The following is a 22,969-nucleotide window of genomic DNA, read 5'->3' as shown; positions in this document are numbered from 1 at the left end:
CTCGCGGCTCTTTAGGAGGCGGGGCCCGGCCTGGGCTGGGGGAATCCCGCTAAGTGTTTAGATTTCTCGCCGGCGCCGCTACCCCGGCAGAGCGCGCCACTCCTTCGTCGAGGCAGGACGTGCGACCGATCCGGGCGGAGCAGAGGCCAGCGGGAGCCGAGCCAAGCCGAGGCCAGCCGTGCCCAGCGGCTCCGCGACCCAGGCATCCTCTGCCTTCTCCCCGCTCCCACCAAGAATCGCGCTCCCCGCGCCCGCTTAGCAGCCCTCACCGCGCCGGGACCCTCGGGCGCCGCCGCTGAAAAGCGCTTGAAGCCGAGGTGAGCCCGCCTTCGACGCAAGGGGCACCGGTGGCGTCGAACAAAAGCGTGCGGGGCATCAGGAAGTGGGGGACGAAAACCCCAGCCGGGAGAGTGGCGGGCTCGCGGCGTGGCCTGGGCCCCCGCGCGGACTCGGGAAGGCGCTGAAGGAGCGGCAAGCAGCTGCGCGGGGAGGGCGGGCCGCGGCGTGGACCGCCCACCCGGCCGAGGTTGCCCGACCCCGGCCGCTGCCGCAGCTCTGTGTGCGCGAAGCCGCTGGCGGCCTCTGGGTGGCCCTGTGTGTTGGTTGCGCGCATCCACGAGCAGTGCGGGGGACTCGAGTGTATGTCGGCGCGTGGGCGCCCTTTGCTCCCGGCGCCGGCTTTCGGCGGTCCCAGCTCGCGCCCAGGCCCCAGGTTTCAGGTTGTCTATGCAGGTGGCGGGGCCTGGGGCTTGCTGCCCTGGATGGTTGGAGGACCTCCCGGGACCGCGGGAAGAGGCGCCACAGGTGTTCCTTGGGCCACTTCGTCCGAGGAGGGGAACCAGGCCGGAAGGGTTGGCGTCCGGGCCTCTACACTGTGACTGTCAGGGAGGCGTAGAATAGATTTGGGGGGGGGGAGTGTCCAGGATGTAGGGTGACTGCTTGTCCATTAGGGAAGGTGCACATCTAGTGGCAACAACTCAAGCAGGAAAATTTCTTGGCATCAAGAAAAGAAGCCCCTTGCTTCCCAAAGGATTTGAATTTTGGGAGAAAAGTTCTGGTATTTAGATATCTCTGTGTTTTGTCTCTTTTCCTGAACATAAATCTTGAAACACACATGCATGCCTGTCTCCTCCCAAGACTGTCTAGGAGGGGGTGAGGGAAGAAGCATTTTGCTCAAGATGCTGAAAAGATTTGGAGGGTGGTTTTATTCCAGAGAAAGCCCCCTTCCCCATGATTGTAGTACTTGGTATCTGGACGAGGGGAGGGGAGGGTAATTGAATGACCTGGGGTGGGGCAGGGTAGTGCCTAGGGGCTGCTCAACAGACTCCAAACAGGAGCCTTCCGTCTTCTCTTTACAGCCAACATGCCCATCACTCGGATGCGCATGAGACCCTGGCTAGAGATGCAGATTAATTCCAACCAAATCCCAGGGCTGATCTGGATTAATAAAGTGAGTGTTACTCTTTGGGTTTTTCTGCCACTATTTTAACCCATGTTCTTTAGGGGACCAAAGCTCCAGGTGCAGCTCAAAAAGGGAAGTGTTAGGGAGCAGGCAGATGTATTTCCTAGTGGATCCTGCAGGGAGTGTACAAGACCCAGCCAGGGCCCCACTGGCTGACTTCTGCCTGCCTCCCTGGGCATCCACCTGAAGGCACTGACAGTTTTCCAGCAGCAAGATTCTCCCAGCATCTGCAGGGCCAAAGTTCTGGTCTCTCCTGAGGGAGACCTTTACAAGCGCACACAACATTCTAGAGGGCTCCAGTCAGGCAGATAGGAGACAGAAAAGTGGGCACTGCTGGTAGGAAGGTGACTGGCTCAGCAGTTGACCCAAGAATTAACCTTGCACCAGTTGTCCAGACCCAAGAGGCCTCTTGCTGGTGGTGCACAAAGGACAACATAGACCCTGCAGACTTAGCAGTAATAATAGTATTTATAATAACAACTAATGCTTACTGTACACTTACTATGAGCGAGCATGGCACCATGTTACTTACATTGTGTCATTTAATCCTCAGCATAGCCCTGTGAGGTAGATTCTATTAATATCTCCATTTTCAGATAAGGAAACTGAGGCACTGAGAAGTAGATGATGAGATCACACAAAAAGGGATAAAGTCAAGATGTGAACCTGAGCAGTCTGACTCAAAAATCCATACTGTTAACCACCAGTAATGATAACAGTGAGACCTTAGCTTTTATATTTGTTACTTTTTTTCATTTCACGGAAGAGAAAACAGTGAGGGACAAAGAGGTATAGTGACAATGCCAGGGTCACACAGGTAGTCATCATCCAAGTCTGGCCCTGAGCTCCCACAGGTATATATGGCCAGGACCCCCTGTGTAGGAGCCAGTGGTCGCAGTTGTCCTGAGCAGCCCCATCTAATGAACTGAGTTCTCACTTCCATGTTGGGGCTGACAAGTCTGAGAGAAGCATCCCAGGGTACTCTGTATGGGTCCTAGCACATCTGTAATAGGCAGAAGGAGGTCTTTGCTGAGCTGATGATGCCCTAGCTCATCAGAACCCAGAGCCCCTTCTGAAAGATCTAGTGATGGAGTAGCCTGTTTAAGCCATTCTCAGGATGGGTCAACCCAAGCCAGATGTCAGGGTGAAAAGGGGAAGTCAGCCTTTTCCCAGATCTGGGGGGCTGGGCAGATTCAGGCCAAAAGCCTGTGGTCTCTGAGCTGACACGGTCTTACATGTATGTGTGCTTGTGTGCTGTATAGGAGAAGATGATCTTCCAGATCCCATGGAAGCACGCTGCCAAGCATGGCTGGGACATCAACAAGGATGCCTGTCTGTTTCGGAGCTGGGCCATTCACACAGGTGTGTGCCCTGGACTCCAGCTTTAAGAGGGGCAGGGAGGAGATAAGGGGAGGCACTTCTCTTAACACAGAGGCTCTTCACTGGGGTCTCTGAGCTCCCTGAGATGTTGTACAGAATTCGGGGGTGGGCAGGGAGCAGACCTGTGTTTTTGGGAGAGGGTTCATCATTTCAGCACGTTCACAAAGGAGTTTATGAAGCCAAAATCTTAGAAAGTGTGGCTTCTTCATGGAGTTTGTGGCTAGATTAAAGTTCTCCCTGGCAAAAGCAGTTGTGAGCACGGACACTGAAAGAGATCCAGGCCTTCCTTTTTCTTGATGTTGACCAATAGTCCTGGGTCCAAGGCCCCTCTGGTTGGCAGCCTCTTTTTTATCCTTCAGGGATGGGGCTCTTGGCCCATCTCGGACCAGTCAGCCCACCTATCAGTAAATATTCTTTGATGCCTGCTCTGTGTCCATTCCCATGTTAGGAACTATCAAATAAGCCCCAGTCCCTGCCGTCTGGCTGCTGACAGCCAAAGGGAGACTGGGCACGATCTGTGACAAAGATAGCACTTTGGGGCTTGGGCTCTCTAGTGCTTCTGGCTAGGCCCTTTGCTGAGGCTTGCTGGATGTATTTGAGCCAAGTCTGGGCATTTGAGAAGCCCAGGGCCTGCACAAGTGTCACCCAGGAATACCTGCTGGTTTGACCATTGTGGATCTCTGGCAGCATGAGAGCTCAGGGGTACTCTTGTCTTTCTCCTCCCAAGCCAGGGCACAGCTGAGGATCCCCACCTATAGTCCTGATGATCCTCTTCACTTTCCTGCCCACTAGGCCGATACAAAGTAGGGGAAAAGGAGCCGGATCCCAAGACATGGAAGGCCAACTTTCGCTGTGCCATGAACTCCCTGCCAGATATCGAGGAGGTGAAGGACCAGAGCAGGAACAAGGGCAGTTCAGCTGTGCGGGTGTACCGGATGCTCCCACCCCTCACCAAGAACCAGAGGAAAGGTATCCAAGGGCTCTGGGTCCTGGGAAAGCCCTCAGGGAGAGAGGGAAGGAGGAAGGAAGTCAGCTGGGGCTGGCATGCCTGCCTGTACCAAGGTTGACAGCCTATCTGCCCCACAGAGAGAAAGTCCAAGTCCAGCCGAGATGCTAAGAGCAAGGCCAAGAAAAAGGTGAGTATGATCCTAAGCAGCTAGCCTTTGGTCACCTGAGAGTCAAGGGTGGGCAGTAGAAGGAGTGCCCCAGCAAGCCTGGGCCTAAGCTTCTTTCTCCTTCTACAGTCATGTGGGGAATCCAGCCCCGATACCTTCTCTGATGGACTCAGCAGCTCCACCCTGCCTGATGACCACAGCAGCTACACAACTCAGGGCTACATGGGGCAGGACTTGGACGTTGAACGGGCCCTTACTCCAGGTAAGGTGGGCCGGGTCTGGCAGGGGACCACATAGGTTGGTGGGATGGCTCTTTCTCTTGGTCTAGGGGGCACCGGGCTTGTAGATGGTGACCTGTTGGAGCAGCCTGCAAGTTGGGGGGGATGCTGGGTGTCCTGGCAAACTAAGAAAGCACACAGCTCTGACCCTCCGTTTCTGTTGTCCTGAAGCACTGTCACCGTGTGCCGTCAGTAGCACCCTCCCCGACTGGCGCATTCCAGTGGAAATTGTGCCAGACAGCACCAGTGACCTGTACAACTTTCAGGTGTCGCCCATGCCCTCCACCTCTGAAGGTTCGTGCCTCCGGGGCCTGGCCTGCCTGCCTGACTGTTGGGATCCAAGGAGGGGTTTCCTGAGGCAGAAAAGATGGTCAGAACTCCACCCGGCACTGAGCTGACTGGTGGGCTGGAGAGAAGAGGGAAGAGGTGGGAAGAGGTGTGGCTTCAGGGTTCAAGAGGCTGAGTCACGAGGACAGTGTTCTGTTCTGGAATCTTCATGGAAGGCAGATATCCACTGGGAGGCCAGCGTGTGTGTGTGCATGTGTGAAGGGGTAGGGGGACTTGGTGGGGCTGGCACTGCAGGGTGAGCCTGGCTGACCTCAGCCAACCTCTCTGCTGTTCCCCATCCACAGCTGCAACAGATGAGGATGAGGAAGGGAAGTTAACTGAGGACATCATGAAGGTAAAGCCCCTTCCTTCCTTCTTCAGTGCTCTTTTGAGGTGGCTACTTCTCAGTGAGGGGAGAGAACCAGTGAGAGCTTCCAAGTTGGAGGGTAGGCAGTTGCTGCTGTGACCTGTCTGCTTGCACGGTCCTACAAGTGTCACATCCATGTGGCTGGGGACCACTGACCACTTTGGCTGGTGGGAAAGACACTGTGGAAGTGGGGGCAGGAGGGAGGCTGGGTTTCTGACATGCTGTCCTAGGGCCTCAGATAGCTCTGACTCAGCCACCATCAGTGCCGGGTCCCTGGCCCGTGTCCTCCGCCCTAACATGCCCCAGTCCTGTTAGTTTGGGAAATGCACATCAGGTTTCAGTAATCAGCCTTTGGGATCTGTAATATGATGGCTTTTCTTTTTTTAAGCAAATTATTCTCCAGGTTTTTTTCTGCTTCAGTTTTTAAAATAAATGTAAAAAAGTTTTTGAAGTAGCTGTACCCAGGCTGTGTTCCATCAGCACAGAAAATGGAGACATGGGCATAGTTCCTTATCTCTACCTGAAATTTCTAGGCATCTTTTCTTGACTTAATATGTGAACCATTGCTTTAAGCCACACTCCCGGTTGGTATGTCCTTACCCAGTTGAGAGGGAAGTCTTGGAGATTCTATGCCAGAAGGTAGATGTGGGAGTGTCAGCCCAGGGCAGACTCTCACCTCCCAGGCCCCTATCCTAACTGCACTCCACGTCTATATCCATTTGAGAATGTGAAAAGGGCCAAGGATGTGATCCTGGCTGGGAAGTGTTGGCTTATTGAAGGCAGGACCAGAGGGTGAGTCTGTACTGGAAGTGAGCCGATGGCTTTTTATTTATCTGTCCCCAGCTCTTGGAGCAGTCAGGGTGGCAGCAGACAAGCGTGGATGGGAAGGGGTACCTGCTCAATGAACCTGGGGCCCAGCCCACCTCTGTCTATGGAGACTTCAGCTGCAAAGAGGAGCCAGAAGTTGACAGCCCTGGGGGTAAGAAGACCTGGATCCATATGGTTTCTCAAAGAAGGGAAAACCAGGTAGTGGGTGGGGAAGGCTTAGGGGCAGGGCCAGAGAGCAGCAGGGGTAAAGCATCCTTGTTAAATTCATCTGGGTACAGACAGCTTGCAAATTAGCTGCTCCTTCCAGGCCCTCAGGTTTGCCTAAGATTGAGGTTGCCATGCGGCGGACAGCAGAGGCTGCTGTGTCTGTGGCCTTCACGGATAGGGCTGGAGGGTGGGGGGGAGAACACACCTGCCTCCCCACCCCCAATCCTCACACAACCTTCTTCACATCTTCTAGGGTATATTGGGCTGATATCTTCAGATCTGAAGAACATGGACACCAGCTGGCTGGACAGCCTGCTGCCCCCAGTCAGGCTGCCCTCCATCCAGGCCATTCCTTGTGCACCATAGGTGGGCCCCTGGCCCCCTTTTACTTCTCTAGGCAAGCAGGACCTGGCATCATGGCGGCTGTGGTGCAGAGAAGCAGGAATCCTGTGGCCCCTTGATACGATAAAGTGTAACCCCACTGCTGACCAGGGATGGGGCTTTCCTCCTTGGGACAGTGGCCTCTGGGGGTCCGGCAGGCCAGGGTCTGGGCTTGTCTTGTGGGGTAAAGCTGGCCCTGCCTCCTGGGAAGATGGCGTTCTGAGACTGGTGTGTCAGGTGGAGGTCTCAGACGGGAGTCAGCCTCCAGCTTTTCCCTCTGAGCCCAGCTGCCTGGAGAGGGTCTTGCTGTCACTGAGCTGGCCCAAGGGAACGGACCAGTGACCTCAGAAAGCACAGCACCAACTCCAGGGCTGGCTCTGCACTAAGAGACAATTGCACTAAGTGAATCCTGTTCCCAAAGAACCACCTCCCTTCCTAGCTGAGCCCTGGGGACTGTTCCAAAGCCAGTGAAATGTGAAGGAAGAATGGGGTCCTGTGGGGACAGTGCCCCCTCTGCCTCAGAGGAGCTCTGCCCTGCTCCCTGCTTAGGCTGAGGGGATTGTGAAAAAACCTGGCACTTTTTCTTGTGGACCTTGCCACATTTCTGATCAGAGGTGTACACTAACGCTTCCCCCAAGCTCTTGGCCTTTGTGTTTATTTATACTGTGCCTTGCTCTGCACCCACCTGCCCCCTCAGGCAGGCCCCAGCAGCCCCCAGCAGGCCCAGGGAGGCAAGTGTGAGTGTGACTTTTAAAATTGGAAACATCATCTGACCACTAAGTCATGTGTGACCACACATGTACATGTGTGTAAATATGTACATTTGTCTTTTTATAAAATGTTAATTGTTTATAAGTGGTGTGGCCTTTTACTTAGACATAAATTATAGATGATTTTACTTTTTGTAGACACATTCTGATGGACTCATTGTTGGCATCCTGCCTGAGCTTGCCTTTGGGGTGAGCAGTGATGTGCACCTATTGTGAAATCCTTTCAATTATGTTCATGGAGAAGGTGGCAGGAGAAGGGACAGTTATGGCACAGGCATATGCTCATGTAAATATAGTCACTTGCCCACGGCTTTATAGCCAGAGCTATGAGTTGAACTTGGGCTCCTGGGGCCTGGGGAGTGTTAGGTTTTGAGTTCTTCTGAGGAATGTGCCGTAGACTCGAATGTCTTGCTAAATTCAAATGCAGGTGTACTCAGGTGCTACTCCAAAAAGTTAACAGTTGGCACAGCATGGTCACTGGCAATCAGAACAGACACCAGCCCCCAAAAGGTTCCCGCGACCTGCTGTGCCGCCAAGCAGTACTTGCTGTCCATTTGCTGCAGTGACAGGAATGTTCTCTCTCTGCAGTGTTCACTGCAGTAGGCAGTGAACACACCAGTAGGCAGCGGCACACCTACATGTGCTAACCGAACACTTGAAATGTGGCCAGTGCAGTGGAGGAACTGGATTTTTTAATTCTTTTTTTTTTTTGTCTGCGCCACGAGGCATGCGGGATCTTAAGTCTCCTGATCAGGAATGGAACCTGTGCCCCCCTGCAGTGGGAGTGTGGAGTCCTAACCACTGGACCACCAGGGAAGTCCCTGGAATTTTATTTATTAAAATTTTAAAAGTCATATGTGGCCAGTGGCTACCATATTGGACAGTACAAGTCGATACTGGATTGGGAGCAGATTTGAGGGGGAGGGCCTGGGGTGGTTGGAGGACACTGGGGACAGGGGCTTGAGGCTAATTTACCTGACTGTTCAAAAGTATTTTACTATTTTGACAGCCAATAATAACTGGTGCTGAATACCAGCCTGCAGTGTGCTGTGAAACAGCTCCATGCACAAATGTGTTAGGAAAACCGTGGATGACCTTACATGAAGCAGGCTTCCTTCTTCCACATCTTTTCAGGGTTCTGGCTGGGCTAATAGAGATTCACAGCATCTCTGTGAAGGGATATCTTTGATCAGAACAGTGTTTCTGAAAACCACAGGTTGGGAATCACTGATACATTGGCAATGAAGGGTCTCAGATAAGAACCAAGTCACAGTGTCTGAGAGGCAGAGATCTGGAAGTAGGCTTTTCTCATTTCCCTCCACAGTCTGGCCCTGGGGCTAAACAGCACCCAAAGCAGTAGGCAGGCTGGCCAAGGGGAGCCAGCAGGCATCACTAGCATCGTCTAGGGAATGAGGCCATGGCAGTGAAGGGGTCACTCAGGGAAACCAAGCCGTGTGGACACATCTTCCATATTCTTGGTCCCAGACACCCCCTTGTAGGGCCTAGCCACCTGGAAGGAGTGTGGGAGAGAGAAGGCTGAGTGAGAAAATAATGAAAAAACTGGAAAATGGGCGAAGTTCAGTCAGACTTTCTCTGCAAAGCTTGGGAAGTATTGTTCCCTGAACGGCAGGTGGCCCTCCTGCTGGGTAGACATTCTGTTTGTGGATGCCTGGATAGACCAGTCTCAAGCACTGTCCATCAGAAGATCCACCTGGATTTTTCAAGAGTTAGCATCATCTGGGGGCCAAAGGGGAGGGATAAGATGACTATTCCCAGCTCTTGCAGGGCCCCGCCCTTACTGAGGAAAATAGGATGGGGAGGCTAGCCTCCTATGGCTTCTAACTGGGGGCTTGGTAAGGTCTTCTAGTGCGTGGCTTTTCCAGCTAAGGATGGTTGGGAGTGGTGTGAAGCCAGGTAGGGTAGACCCAGGAGGGGTGGGGAGAAAGGGATGCAACCCAGAGCAAACAGCGGGGACTGCTTCTGACTTCTCTCCTCTTGTCCTTTGACGTATTCCCTGACAGAGTAGGCAGTGGATATGTTGAAGTCCCAGGCAGGTGTGGAAATCTCTCAAGTTCTAATATGCAAAGTTCATCACTTGTAAGTTACCAAAATGGGAGAGGAATTCCATCAGTGAGGTCCTAATCTCTAGAGCCAAGATGGAGTCCTGGTCTCTAACTCTTCTTACCCTAGGCATCCGAAACAATTGGAACCAACTCCTTGGAATGTCCAGGGAGGGACCCCAAAAACCTACCCCTCCCCATCATAAGGGAGCTGAATCCTAAGGACCAGACATGACGGAGTAGTGTGGGATGGAGCCAGATTTTCCAGGATGGTGAGCTGTCTCACCACACCCCACCCCATGGACCTCAGCCCATGCCTGACAAGAGTAACAGTAAAGTCCAAATGCTCACCTGAGGATGGCAGCTGATACTAACTCATTAGCCAAACAGTGCCTGAAATGGAGCAACATCAGTATAATCGGTGTCAGATTTGGGCAGACTCTGCCAATGCTTTTGTGGCTCACTCCCAAGAATTTCAGTTTAAGTGCTAATGGTAGAAGCTCTCGGCTGAGGGACTAGGAGTTCATTGAAAGACCCGTTTCGCTGGGGTTGTTATAACATCATTGTCATGAAGGACCACTTTCCAATGGGGTAAACCGGCAACGTGGGGCTCAGGCACACCAGCTAGAACTCCTGCCCTACCAAGTCTATAGATGTTCAAGGGCATTTCTGGTTAGTAATAAGAGTTCCCTTGCCTTACTCCAAAGGTGTCACTTTAATTGGGCTGTTACTCATTCAGCTTACTTGGCAATAGGAAGGAAGCTAGAGGCTAATATGCTAGCTTCCCATACAAAGGCTCATGGTGGCAGAAGACCTTTAGGGAAGACATGCAAACCATCCCTTCTTGATATATCAGTATTCAGCATCTCTCAGTGCACTGTGTGCAAGATAAGCGCATCCTCAGATCTCTCTGCAAGCCTTGGGTGGGGACTGCCAAAGACAGAACTGAAGTCTTGGAAAAAGTCTTGGGCCTGGTTGGAGGTGAAGTCCTTTCCTCTGCAAGTGATGCCCCCAGGCTGATGGGGCCGGGTCATACCCAGGCTGTCATTCTCTGGGACCATTGGGTCTTCTTTCACATGATTTGCACACATCCAAAAATCCTTGTATTAGTGGGGTACAGGATTCCTCAGCAGCCCTGTTGGAGCACCCAGGAAGCTTTTGTCTGTCAGACGTAATGCCCTTTCTTAATCTGGGCACAGCTAACCCTCCCATCATGAGAATGTTTGAAATTCATCAGAACTCTGCACTAACCTTTCCCCACTTGTGCCAGCAGTCACGGGGGCAGAGGCTTGGAGGGTGAATGAGGAGCTCATGTACTTCCTTTTCCAGGAGTCAAAGTACTGGGCAGAATAAGACTTGTCTTTGTCAGCCAGGGCTCACTTGTGAGTCCAAGTCTAAGGCAGCACAAGGGCATAGCTGGTTGGCTACATGGTTTTCCTAGCTCCAGGCAGCTCCCAAGAGACCCATTTCTGCTGACTTCCTAGGGGTGGGGAGTTGTAAAAGAACCCCCCACTTCTGCAGGCTCAACGGTGAGGCAGGCCTACGGAGTCTGTGCTGGGTTTAATTTCAACTGGGGAGATACCGGAGGCAATGAGGCAAGGACATGGGGGCTGAGTACAAGGGGAGAGACAGACATTCACCCACCACACCATCCCTCATCCAGCTTCACGAGCTCAGAAAGGAGCAGAACTGAAAAGGACCTCACAGTCCAGCTGGATGATGACAACACAGCCTTGAGTGCTCACTTTGCATCAGGCACTGTGCCAAGCACCCTGTATGCACCATGGCACTGGGACCCCACCACAGCCCCTGTTCACAGACACGGAAACCAGAGCTCAACCAGCACAAGGTGCTTGTCCAGGATGATTCAGTTAATCAGTATGGGGCCTGGATTCCAACCCACATCTGTCTGTGCCCGGAACCCAGGCTGTTTCCACGATGTCAGGCTGCCCACAGAGGAGGAAACTGAGGCCTGGGGAAGAAGTTTGGAAGAGCTTGCCTGGGGCAGCTAGCACCTCATGCCGAAAAAGCATTTGGGGACACAGAGGGAAGGTAGCAAAAGCTGCAGCTGCTCTGGACACTGTGTGGGACCCCTCCCTTCAGCTCCCTGCCCTCATCCCAGGCAACATGGCTCGGCAGCTACAGGCCCCAGGGCCCCGGTGAGGTGAGTTTTGACTTGATCCTAAAGGGAGGCAATGCAAATGCCCTAGAGGCCACCTGCAGTTCGCTGGGTGGGGCCCCCAGGGGGCGGAACACAGACAGGCCAGTAACTTGGCTTCAACGTAGGGGGCACCTCAGCCACGCATGTCTGTTTGTGAACCAGCTCCTAGCTCCAGGGGACTCTGGCCTGCTAGGCTTTATCTCAGCTCTAGGGATCAAAAAGGACTTTTTCAGCTGCGTTTCTGTCTGAGCAAGGCAACGGGGTCTCTCTCGTTCTCCTGCTTTAAATCAGACCCTTTGTTGAGTCCTGGGATCCTCAGAGATCTGGACTCTGGGTAACTGTATGAGCCAAGCCCATCAAGGGTGCATCCTAACTCACAGCCACAAGGCTGGAGCCACCCTCTGCCTGTTTTGAGTCTAATCCTGGCTTCCTGGTCCCTGAGAAAACCCAGCGCCCCTGGCAGCTGGCTGGTTGCTGCCTTACATCAGGTGGGCTCTCAGACTCACTGGCAGGTTTCCTTCAGGGAAGGCCTCCCCCACCCTCCAGACTCTGCTGAGAGGAAGCAAGGGTGGCTCTCACTTTCATTCCCGGCCATATGCCTTGGATTGGCCTGGGTCCTTCTACATCTCTGCCATCCCTTTTTCCTTACCATCCAGGTGGATACGGGGTGTCTGGCTCTACTATCAACTTCTCCCTCTCGCTGCCCATCCTGAATCCGCCGGGATTAGGGCAGGTGCAGTGAGTTCTTCCACAGCAGTTAAAAATATTCAGCCACACCTTTGCTCAGACAGGTGAAGGGGTACGCTAGGGATCATAGTTCAGGAGCAAAGTAAGCAGCCCAGGCCACATGAGCCCTGGGGTGGGGGCAGGGGGAATCGTGTGCCAGGTTTCTCTGAGAAAGCTGACTTCATGGAATGAGCAAGTTGTTCGGTTGTGTGGAGCTGGTGTTTAGGGATCTGGGGTGAACAGGGAGGGAGGGAGTCATTAGGGCAGAACAGCAATTACTTCCCTTAAAACTGAGAAAAAGTCAAGAAGTCCTTTCACGTTGCCCATACGACCGCGATGGTGAACTGGGGTGAGGGCTGCTGCCCTTGCCTGTGGGAGGTGAAGGGTGGTTGCCTTTGCTGGGGACTCAGGGCTCCCCTTCCGGTGCTCCTTCTGGGCTTGCCAGGGTGAGGGCTGAGCTCCTAGGTGTGTGGGGTGGGGTGTGGCAGAGGAGGGCCTGAAGGGTGTCCAAACTTCTAAGACTCAGAACCGCGTCTGAGAACAGTTCATCACCACCCTTCTGTCGTGCACTGGCAAGCAGCCAGAGGTCTCCTCCTAGGAGACCATCTGCCCCCACTTTGGGGCCCTGCCTCAGGACACTCGAGAGGACCCCAGTTTTGGTCTCTGGCCAGACTGAGACACATGCAATGCAGTCCTGGGGCCCTCCCGTATCTGACGGCTCACACAGGCAAAACCTCACCAGCCAGTGCCTGTCCCCTTCCTGTCTGCTACTCCCCACATGCCCAACCTCTCCAACCAGACTGGAAGCTCCTCAGAGGCAAGCAGCTCATCTCCTCCATATTCTCACAGAAGGAGATCCTGCTCAGGCAGGATTGGCACTTGAGAACATCTCTTGCAAAATGCTGGGTCAGCAAAGCCCTGCAGTTAGCATCTGCTCACCTTCTCTACCCACTGTCCACCTGGCTTTTCTGAGTCCTTCCTTGGGGGACAATCCAGGCTGGACTCTGGGGTGCAGGGAGAAGGCTGAGAGACAGGGAAGGCACAGAGTGGTAACTAGCTCTGACCTTGCAGTAGAGCCTTGGGCAGAATGGGCCATGACCAACCAGCCCAGAACAAGAGCCACTGTGTCCCACGACATGCAGCACAACCCATCTGTGTCCCTCAGCAGGACTGCTGGGGATGGAAGTCTGAGTCATTAATTACTTTCTTTTATTAAAAATGTACACAAGTAAAAGGAACATGGTTTAATTGTACAGAGTAAGAAATACAGATAAGTAAATAGAAACATTAATTAAAGCCACCTGCAATACACCACCCAAAAGTAATCATGCTATTAAATGTTTAGAAATCGGGTACAACCACAATTCTTCACCCCCCTGTGCATCTATTTAGGAGCTCTGTCCCATGCAGATACAGGCATGGGTCCAGGAACACTACAAGCAGAGATCTATACTTCCCCGGCACTTGCTTGGGGCCCTTCCCCAGCCCCCAGATCCCTCTGCTCCCAGATACCGTGCAGAGGTTGGCATCCAAGAGTCCAAAGGGCTAGCCATCCAGGCTGACAAGGTAATCTATAGTAGATTAGGAGGGGCAAAGGGCCTTGGAGGCAGGCTACCAACTATCCCAGTTTGCTCAGGACAGATGAGTTTCCTGGGATGTGGGAATTTTCACTGCTAGAACTGAGAGAGTCCTGGGCAAACTGGGGTGAGTTGGTCCCCCTACTTGGAGGACCAAAGGCCTTGTCCAGCCCCTCCTTCTCTGCACTGCCCACTGGCCCTCCTACTGGGTCTTATATCCCTGGGGACCTCAGCAGGCAGCTCAGGGACAGAGGCTCTGCAGGGCCCACTGCTTCCACAGGCTCCCACAAAGTTCCAGCCTGAGGCCCAGGAAAGGAGTGGGGAAAGGGAATGAGTAAAGGCAGACAGGCAGTCATACTGAGGAAAGGGGCCAGGTGACCTCTGGCTGTCAAGGGCAGCCAGGGATGCTGAGGTGGAGGGACTTCAGTGTCTGGCTGCCTGCCCCTCCAGGCTTGTAGCTTCCCTTAGAATTCAGTGCCTTAGTTCTCAGAGGCCCCAGTCCTTGGAAGCCCTACGGTCTTTGGGTGGGAGGTGCTCAGCCCCCAGGTCTTCCCAGAGCCCTGCTGCATCCAGCCTTGCATCCCCCCTCGTCCATGTCCACACGTGCTGGCGCTTCCTGCCTAGCCCATCTCCACCCAAGACTGGGCGCAGAGCATGGGAAAAGAGGAATCCAGGACAGGTTGAGCTGAGTGAGGAGCAGAACAGGTGGGAGGGGACCTAGGCATAAAGGACCTCTCCTAATAAGGGTGGGCACATCCTGACTGTGGTCTGGCCCGGCCTGCTTTCTATGCCTGAGAATGGAGCCCTTGGAGAACCCAGAGGAGTAGGCAGAATAATGGTCCATGGTGGCATAAAGATGTCCACATCCTAATGCATGGAATCTGTGACATGGCAATGGGGAGTGAGGTTGCTAATTAGCTCACTTTAAAATAAAGAGATTGGGCTTCCCTGGTGGCGCAGTGGTTGAGAGTCCACCTGCCGATGCAGGGGACGCGGGTTCGTGCCCCGGTCCGGGAAGATCCCACATGCCGCAGAGCCTGCGCGTCCGGAGCCTGTGCTCCGCATACGGGAGAGGCCAAAACAGTGAGAGGCCCGCGTACCGCAAAAAAATAAAATAAAATAAAGAGATTATTCTGGATTATCTGGATGGGTCCAGTGTAATCGCAAGGGTCCTTAAACGAAGAAGGAGACAGAAGAGTCAGAATCAGGGAGGCAGCATTATGTGAAAGACTTGACCAGCCATTGCTGGCTTTGAAGATGGAGGAAGGGGCTACAAGGCAAGGAATGCAGGTGGTCTCTAGAAGCTAGCATGGGCGAAGAAGCAGATTCTCTACTGAGCCCCCAGAAGGGAACGCAGCCTGCTGACACCTTGAGTTTAATTCAGTTAAGACCCATTTTGGACTTCTGACCTAGAGAACTGTAAGATAATAAATTTGTGTTGTTTTAAGCCACTTAATTTATGGGAATTTGTTATAGCAGCAATACTGGGATACCACCTGAAGGATGTAACTGCTCAGAATCCCCTGGTTAGAGTCAGTCTCACAGAGTCCCACAGTCGCTCTGTGAAAGAGCCGACTCTGTCCTGGGAGACACTGTGACTCTGGAGCCCTGCGCAGGGAATGGGCCTCCGTGACTTGGGTGGGTCAAGAAGGATGCCGAAGAATAGTGCCTCTGCTGGATGTGCCTACAGGAAACAGCTGCCTCCTTGAACCTATTCCCCAAAGCTCCAGAGGTTCTGGCTCTGAGCTGTCCAGGAAGAGCTGCCCTGAGGTCAGGCTACCCAGCACATCCAGCCAGAGCTGGCAGCACTTGCCTTAGGACTCCCAGGGTGGCATTCTGTGTCCTTTCCACACACCCATAATGCTCAAAGCTCTCTGTCTTTGGCCTCACTAAGGGAATTCAGTTTGGCTTAGGAAAACCTAGGACTAGAGAGAAAAAGGTTTAGAGGAAAAAAATCACTGAAGTGGATGTCAGCCAGATCTTCATAAAATCCCTGCTCTGCCACTTACTTGCTGTGTGGCCTCAAATAAGGCACTAAACCTCTTGGAGCCTGCTTCTTCATCCAGAAAAGGTTTAACAGCTTTTGTCTTACCTGCCTCACAGTGTGTGTGAGTCTCAGGTCAGATAATGCATGAGAAAATGCTGTGCTACACAGACTGAGAAGCTGTTGTTATTAATGAGCAATAACGATCACGGCCCCACAGACTTCTGTATGGAGTGGATGAGCATACATCCTGTGTCAGGGAAGGAAGGGTGAGTGCAGACTCATCAACTCTGCCTTGCCCACAGGCAGGAGGCTGCACCCTGGCCAGGAGAGGAGAGAAGGGTTTGTCTTTCTCTGAGCCACTGCTTCAGAGCTCAGACCGGACGTGAGACAGAGCCACCCTGCAGCCCGCAGGATGTCCTCCCAACCACCCGCAGACTGGGGCTTTGCACCTTTTCTTTCCCCTAAGAAAAAAAATTTTCTAGAGTTTCTTTTGCATAAAAAACAGTCCCTCCTTCTCATAAAATACTCACGATTTTACAGGGAAAAGGTGGAACATGAAACTATACACAATACAATTCCAATCAAATGAATATATAATATATAATTTTATATGTGGGATACCTACTGGAAGAAATGCATCAGAATACTAATGGTGGTAGCTTTGGTAGGACTATAGGTGATTAAATTTTCTTCTTTATATTTGTATAACTTAAAAATGCTCTACAATGACCTATAAGTACTTTTATATATAGAAAAAAATATATATATATATATATGTGAAAAATGCCAGGGACTTCCTTTTGTGGAACCATAAACTGGGCCAGAAGAGTCATTTGAGCTGGGTTCTGCACAGGCAGGAGCCCTGACCCTGGCCCTTGCTGCAGGATCTCGGAGACTCAACTACTTTCCCTCCCTGGCCTCTGCTGGCCCGGTGAGACTGGATGCTGGACAAGATGCTCTCTAGGATTCTCTGCAGCTCAATAATTAAAGTATTCGTCTTAGTCTCATCCATCCCTACTCCATGCTCAGCTTCCAGTAGCTTCTCCTTACCATCTCCCTCACCAGTCTCATTTCTCCCAGACCTGCCCTGGGAGTCGCTAGCTCCTGGCACTTGCCTGCATCACAGTCTGTACTTCTCAGAGCCCTGCCCTTCCTTGAAGAACAAAGCCTGGCCAAATCCTATGCAGCCTGCTGGCCTGCAGTGAACCCTGCTTCCCTCTAACTTGTACATAACAATAGCTATCGTTTATTGACTGTTAACTTCAGGTCGCACAGCAAAAGTGGTCTCATTTAATCCTAGGCCACCAGCAGCTGCAGAGACTAAAATTTGAATGGCACCCCCCTGGAGTTGTGCAGTGTAGTGACCCTATTTGATCCTCTTTTGCCTCTGAGGGATGTATTGTTATTCTCATTTCACTGACAAGATAACTGAGGCTCAGAGAGGTCAAGCCAACTCACCCATGGTCACACAGTGGGTTTCTGGCAGAGCTAGGACTTGATCTCTAGAGATTTCAAGTCCAGTGTTTTTTCACTCCCACAGTGGTATCTTTCTCAACAACTCCCACATTCCAGCACTGGAAGGCAGAGAGGATATATTCTGAACTGAACACACAGAGAGCACCCAGTGAATGTCTGAATGTCTGGTGGTGGTGGTGTGGATCATAATGAGTTCAACCATTCAATCAACAAGTCTTCCCAGAGTGAAGGGACAAGCCTATTCTGTTCACTGCTATATTCCAGCACCTAGCAGTGCCTGACATATAGTATATGCTCAATAAATGACACTGAATTCATGATTGTTCATTCAAATAAAGAAAACAATAAAGTAAATAACAGGAGCTAATACCTATGGAGTGCTTACTTCTAGCCAGCTCTCAGGGAGTCTCCAGGAGAGTTGAGGAGAAATACAACACTGTGACAAGGACTACAGCTTGGGGTTTTACATCAAAAAAGTGTCTACATAAAGCCCATGAGAACACCAAAGAAAGAAAGAAAGGCGCTCAGCAGTGACCCTGAACCTTCCTACCACGTCAGAGGCCATGCCAGCAGCTGTCACCATCACAGCTTGAATACACTGACGGTCAAAGCACACAAACCCAAATTTGCCATCTGCATCCATGGTTCTGCCTGTTCAGACCATGTCTGGATCCTCTTATTGCCTCTCCAGACTGGATAACCAGAATACTGGATCTATAAGACAAATGGTTGTGGAAACTGGTGATGTTTAGCTCGGAGAAGAAAAAGGAGGGTTATCTTTAACACCTGACAGGCTGCCATTGGGCCAGAGCCCTGGGCACCTCCTGAGGAAGTCTGCTGTAGCTGGCTGGGATGTCTGGAGATGGACCAGAGAAGCAGGGTGTCTGGAGATGGACCAGAGAAGCAGGGTGTCTGGGAGGCTGCCTCTCTGGGACCTGATGAGGCCTTACTCTCTACAGCATATATTCTACACATTGGCTCACACACAAACGTTTATTAACTGTCATTCATGGCCTACTCCAGGCTAGGGAAGTAAGGATGAATAAAACAAGCTTGCCAGCTTAGAAATGCCAGCACCCTAGGAGGCAGAGTCAGGAAGGCCTCATCCTGTAGCCTTAGATTCCTTATTGTGCATCCGAAAAGGCCCTGTCTCAGCCACTGCTGAAGGCCATTTTCTTTCAGTATTCTGAAGGGGTCAGTCATACGGCAGACAATCAACAAATACACACATCCCTGAAGAGGGGATCCTGGGATGGGAACTCCAGCTGAATTAACCCTCTATGGGGACCAAGCAGGCTGGGTCCCAGGTACGGTCTTTGCATGTGTCCTTCTGCCCCTTCAGATCCCCTCAAGTCCAGCCAGGTCTTGACCATGGTGTGATCCGGTCCCTGTTTCCACAAGCACTGGTTCCTCATCCCCAGCTGCAGTGATATGTCAAAGGATATCCTTCAATCCTAAATTGCATAATGTCTTTTATCTTCCATTCCTTCCAAGGCTCCTCATCTGCAGTAAAAGTTGTGGTTCAGCAAACAGTGTGGAAACTCCTGAATGCTGTTCCAAAAGTCTCAAGTGGGGTAGAGCTCATTCTGCCGTCCGTCCATTCACTGCACTGTTCAGTGCTGGAAATGACACGTACACTTTTTTTTTTTGCAAAACAATAATTATGCAGAAAAATGCACAAAGCGTATGTTCAGTTTAATAAGTATAAAATAGAAAGCAAATATCTGTATAACCACCACCAGGTTAAGAGATAAAACAATGCCAACACCCTCAAAGACCCCTATGCCCCTCCTTATCACAACCCCAACCCTCCCCTGTGCTCATGACTAAATTGACTTTTTTTTTTTTTTGGCTGCGTTGGGTCTTCAGTGCTGCGCGCAGGCTTTCTCTAGTCACAGAGGGCGGGGGTTACTCTTCGTTGTGGTGTGTGGGCTTCTCATTGTGGTGGCTTCTCTTGTTGCTGAGCACGGGCTTCAGTAATTGCAGCACGCAGGCTCAGTAGTTGTGGCACACGGGCTTAGTTGCTCTGCGGCATGTGGGATCTTCCCGGACCTTCCATTTCTTCCAAGGCTCCTCAGGGGACAAGAGCTTGAACCCGTGTCCCCTGCATTGGCAGGTGGATTCTTAACCACTGCGCTACTGGGGAAGTCCCCTAAATTGCCTTTTGTGATAATAATTTCTGTGCTTTTTATAGTTTTACCTCCTCTGCATATATCCTTAAACAATACAGTTCAGTTTTGCCAGCTGTTAAACTTTTCATGAAAGGAATTATACTGTGTGTATTCTTCTGCAGTTTCATTTAACATTATGTTGATGAGAGTCACAGTACTATTACAGTATTATTATCCAATGTTACAGTATTACAGGTCGCAGTAGTTCATTCATTTTCACTGCAGGAATACTGCACAATTTATTTGTGAATATTGTGATGCACATGAGTGAGACTTTGGTTAGAGCAGATTCTGAGGAGTGGGGCTGCTGGGTTACAGGGTACATGTATTTTCATCTTTACCAGATCACTTACGTATTTTTCAACTCTGAAAATGTTTCTCAGGGAAGCAGTGCTGTATCTGGGATAGAGGAAATGAGGGATGCCTGCCCTTGCAGTCTGACTGGCCTATATTCGGTCCTCCAAACTTGTCCCCTCCAGCCCAGCCATCCTGTCCCCTCTGGCACTCACAGGCCGGGGCCTCTAGCAGCAGGCTCCTCTCCAGCCTCCCTACTTCGGTGATGTAGTTGGGTGAGAGTGGGAGGAGGCTGAGAATGAGGAAGTGGAAAGCAAATGTGAGGGCCCCAGAGAAGTCCGGTCCAGAAACCTCAATGTTTCAGCAGCACACTCCATGCGAGAGGGACGTGCAGGGTGCCTGTGGAACACACCTATCAGGCACCAAGCCTACAGGTGCCAAGCTGTGCCGCTGGACAAGCCGCCGCTCTGCACTAGGTTCCTGCACGTAAGTCACTCCACATAATCCACACCCCAAACCCGTGAGGTAGGTGTTATCATCCCATGCCACAGATGAAGACACTGAGACACACAGACACGGAGCAACTGGCAATATAGTACAACAGTTAATAGTGTAGGATCTGGACTTGTTTAAATTGGGTTTAAGTTGTGGCTTCCCTACTTACTGGTGCAACACTGGGCTGGTTACCTTCTTTAGCCTCAGTTTCCTCATCTGTAAAATGCGGCTAATTCACTTACAGGGTTATTGAGAGAGTTAAAAGAGATAATGTGTAGAAGGAGCTTAGCAGAGTGCCTGGCACAAAGGAGGAATGAACAGAACTATGAAATAGGAACTATGGAGTTCCAAGGTTGACAGCTAGGACAAGGTGGGAGTGGTAGGGAACAACTCATCTTGGCAAGCTGGGAGCAGGCTATCAAGCTGACGGTGCAGATCGGTGCTGTGTGAAGACTCACTGGAGTGCTGGCCTGGTCGACTCTGAGACGTGGGCACCCAGGCAGTCCTGCCACCCTCGCACCTTTGCCCAGAGCTCTCTACCTATCTGTGGCTGCCTCAAAGGGCAGTGATTCCTGACAGGGAGCAGCTGGATCCCTGCACATGAGGAAGCTTCAGCCCAGCTTCAGCGCCGGCCTGCAGAGGCCGCATTGGCTGGCAGCAGCAGTGGCAGCCAATGGGCAGCGAAGCCTGTTGCTAAGGTCACTGGTGAACCTTATTTGGCGACATCGGGCTGACCCTGCATTCACCTCTGAGAACTCTGGGAAACGCCAACCACAGATGTGAAGTGAACGTCTCAAAACCACAACTGCACTTCCTTTGAGAAAAGATTCGGCTCTCCTCTCCAGCCTGCCTCTCTCGGGCTGGATGCCTTTTGTACAGTGGCTTGCAACCTCAAGAGAGAAGAGGCTTGGCGGGGAGTCGGCTACACGCCCGTCCTGGGCAGGCCTCTCCCGCCCCTGGGAGAGGGCAGGGGCTACTGCACAGGCGGCCCCAGGACCCACCAAGGACCTGAAAGGCTCCTGTTCTCTCCCCAGCAGCTGCCACCCTCCGGCCCAAGCCTCCCTGCACACACCCTCGAGTGTTCCTGGACCCACTTCCTGTAGCCTTGGGAAGCTGCTGGTATGAGGAAGACCCATGGCACGCAGGGAGGAAGTGGGCCTTGCCCAGGCCCTTAACATTTGCACCGGCCACACTGTTTCAGTGCAGCCTACCGCTCAAACGGTTGGCGGTTTCAGTTTTTCACCTTCCTTTGGTGCATCTTCTAGCTTAACATTAAATAAGTAAAACTGTTGCCCCACCCCAGACAAATGTGGGAGGGAAGCTGTGCCTTCAATATTTCCAAAATAATACTCCCCTCTTTCCTCATATTCGTACAGCACCTTCGGGTCTGGGAACTGTGCTCATAGCTGCCATCTTGTTGGATCCTCACAAGCCTTGCTAAGGTAATCATAGCTTAACAATGACTGAGCCCTCACCAGGTGTCAGGAACATAAATTAGCTCATAGAATCCACTATAATTGTTCCCACTTGACAGAAGAGAAAAATGAGGCAAAGACAGATTCAGTAACTGACTCAAGGTCAATTACTAGTCTGTAAAGGCAGAGCTGAGATTTTATCCCAGATAGCCCAATTCCAAAGTCTGCCCTTTTATCTTCTGTTATATTGCCCCTCAAGGCATATACACAAGAACAAATCCTATTTATGGATGAGAAAGTGAGGCTGAGAAGAATAAAAGGTGTGGGGCCTGACATGAGGGCTGCTTCCCATGTCCACATCTCCTCCCGGAGGACCATTCACTGGCATCCTTCTTCTGCCCCCCTCTTTTTTTTAATCACTCACACCTCCCCCTCTTCCCCGCACCCAGCCCCAACTTGTCTCCTCCTGACCCACAGGCTAAAAGTGGCCTTTCTTGGGACTTCCCTGGCGGTCCAGTGGTTACGACTCTGCGCTTCCACTGCAGGGAGCGCAGGTTCGATTCCTGGTCGGGGAACTAAGATCCTGCATGCTGTGTGGCCAAAAATAAAAAAATAAGAATAAAAAATATGATAAAGTGGCCTTTCTTTTCTGGGTAGCCCAGGGAGACAGGTGTCCTGGCCTCCTGAGAAGAGGCTATGTGAGCCCATCTGTCAGGTAAGGGGGGCAAAGCCAGGGCCATGGAGGGTGAGTGACAGAAGAACGCCACACCTCCCACCTCCTCCTGCTAAGCCTTTGCCTGTACACATGGAGCAGTTAAAGCATTCCATGGGCAAGGGTCTGGGGACTGCAGGCAGCAGAGCTGGGGCGTCTATCTGTCCACCGCATCCTCAGCTAAAGGCACTCTGAGGGCCTGGGGTGGGGTCTGGACACTGAGATATGCCAGTGCGTATCCCTTGCTGGAGTGCTCTCTTTCTACTGGGCATTTCAGGCTGCCCTCACTCATGGAACATACATTTTTTTGTGCCCCTACCAAGAGTCAGGCACTATTCAAAGCATCAAAGATACAGCAGTAAATAACACAGACCATGTTTCAGGCCTTGAGGAGTTTAGCTCCAGTGAGGGACACAGACGTGAGGCAAATAATTACACGAATAGCTGGAAAACACAGCGTGCTTTGAGAGGATACCCCTTCAGGGTACTAACCAAAGAAGGAGTGTGTGGGATTGGGGGCTGGGGAAGCCAGGATGGTGTGGAGTTAGCAAGTAGGGACAGTTCTTGGCCCCTATCCCACTGCCCTCCTCTCCCCCGCATTCCTGTCCGTTCAGGAAATCTGCTTCCATGAAAGCTGCTCTGCTAAGTATCTTCAAAGTTGCCTCAAGCGGTGCTTTTGCGGCAGCTGCTTTTAGTGTTTGTGCCTGGGTGAGCACAAACTCAGGTGTGTGTGGTGTAGGAGACCAGAGGGGAGGGCAGATTAGCGTGTTTGATCTTTGA

At 51.9% G+C, this 22,969-nt stretch overlaps 2 protein-coding genes across 6 annotated transcripts in view; one reads left to right on the top strand and one right to left on the bottom strand.

Moving 5' to 3' along the window:
• Nucleotides 1-22,969, bottom strand: part of RAD50 (RAD50 double strand break repair protein) — a 234,168-nt gene that overhangs the window by 150,974 nt on the left and 60,225 nt on the right. The gene's annotated exons all lie outside the window — the stretch shown is intronic.
• On the top strand, nt 83-7,190 carry IRF1 (interferon regulatory factor 1). Of its 2 annotated transcripts, none has more exons than XM_070045099.1 (10): nt 83-317; nt 1,359-1,450; nt 2,725-2,824; nt 3,716-3,811; nt 3,929-3,978; nt 4,087-4,219; nt 4,407-4,529; nt 4,868-4,917; nt 5,773-5,908; nt 6,218-7,190. In XM_070045099.1, the coding sequence occupies exons 2-10, from the start codon at nt 1,364-1,366 to the stop codon at nt 6,328-6,330; spliced, it is 888 nt and encodes a 295-aa protein (XP_069901200.1). In that variant the 5' UTR covers nt 83-317; nt 1,359-1,363; the 3' UTR covers nt 6,331-7,190. The 2 variants fall into 2 exon arrangements, with proteins under 2 accessions (XP_069901200.1, XP_030725532.1); XM_030869672.3 differs by having other exon boundaries at nt 3,635-3,811.

This window comes from Globicephala melas, chromosome 3, assembly GCF_963455315.2.
Source record: "Globicephala melas chromosome 3, mGloMel1.2, whole genome shotgun sequence".
Taxonomy (NCBI): Eukaryota; Metazoa; Chordata; class Mammalia; order Artiodactyla; family Delphinidae; genus Globicephala; species Globicephala melas.
This window is presented reverse-complemented; position numbering and strand designations above follow the sequence as displayed.

What these genes read in the sequence shown, in the direction of transcription:
- IRF1 (XM_030869672.3), top strand. Translation starts at nt 1,364, where the DNA reads ATGCCCATCACTCGGATGCGCATGAGACCCTGGCTAGAGATGCAGATT. An exon ending in TGAACGGGCCCTTACTCCAG is followed by an intron (nt 4,220 to 4,406) that starts GTAAGGTGGGCC and finishes GTTGTCCTGAAG; the next exon opens with CACTGTCACCGTGTGCCGTC. An exon ending in TAACTGAGGACATCATGAAG is followed by an intron (nt 4,918 to 5,772) that starts GTAAAGCCCCTT and finishes ATCTGTCCCCAG; the next exon opens with CTCTTGGAGCAGTCAGGGTG.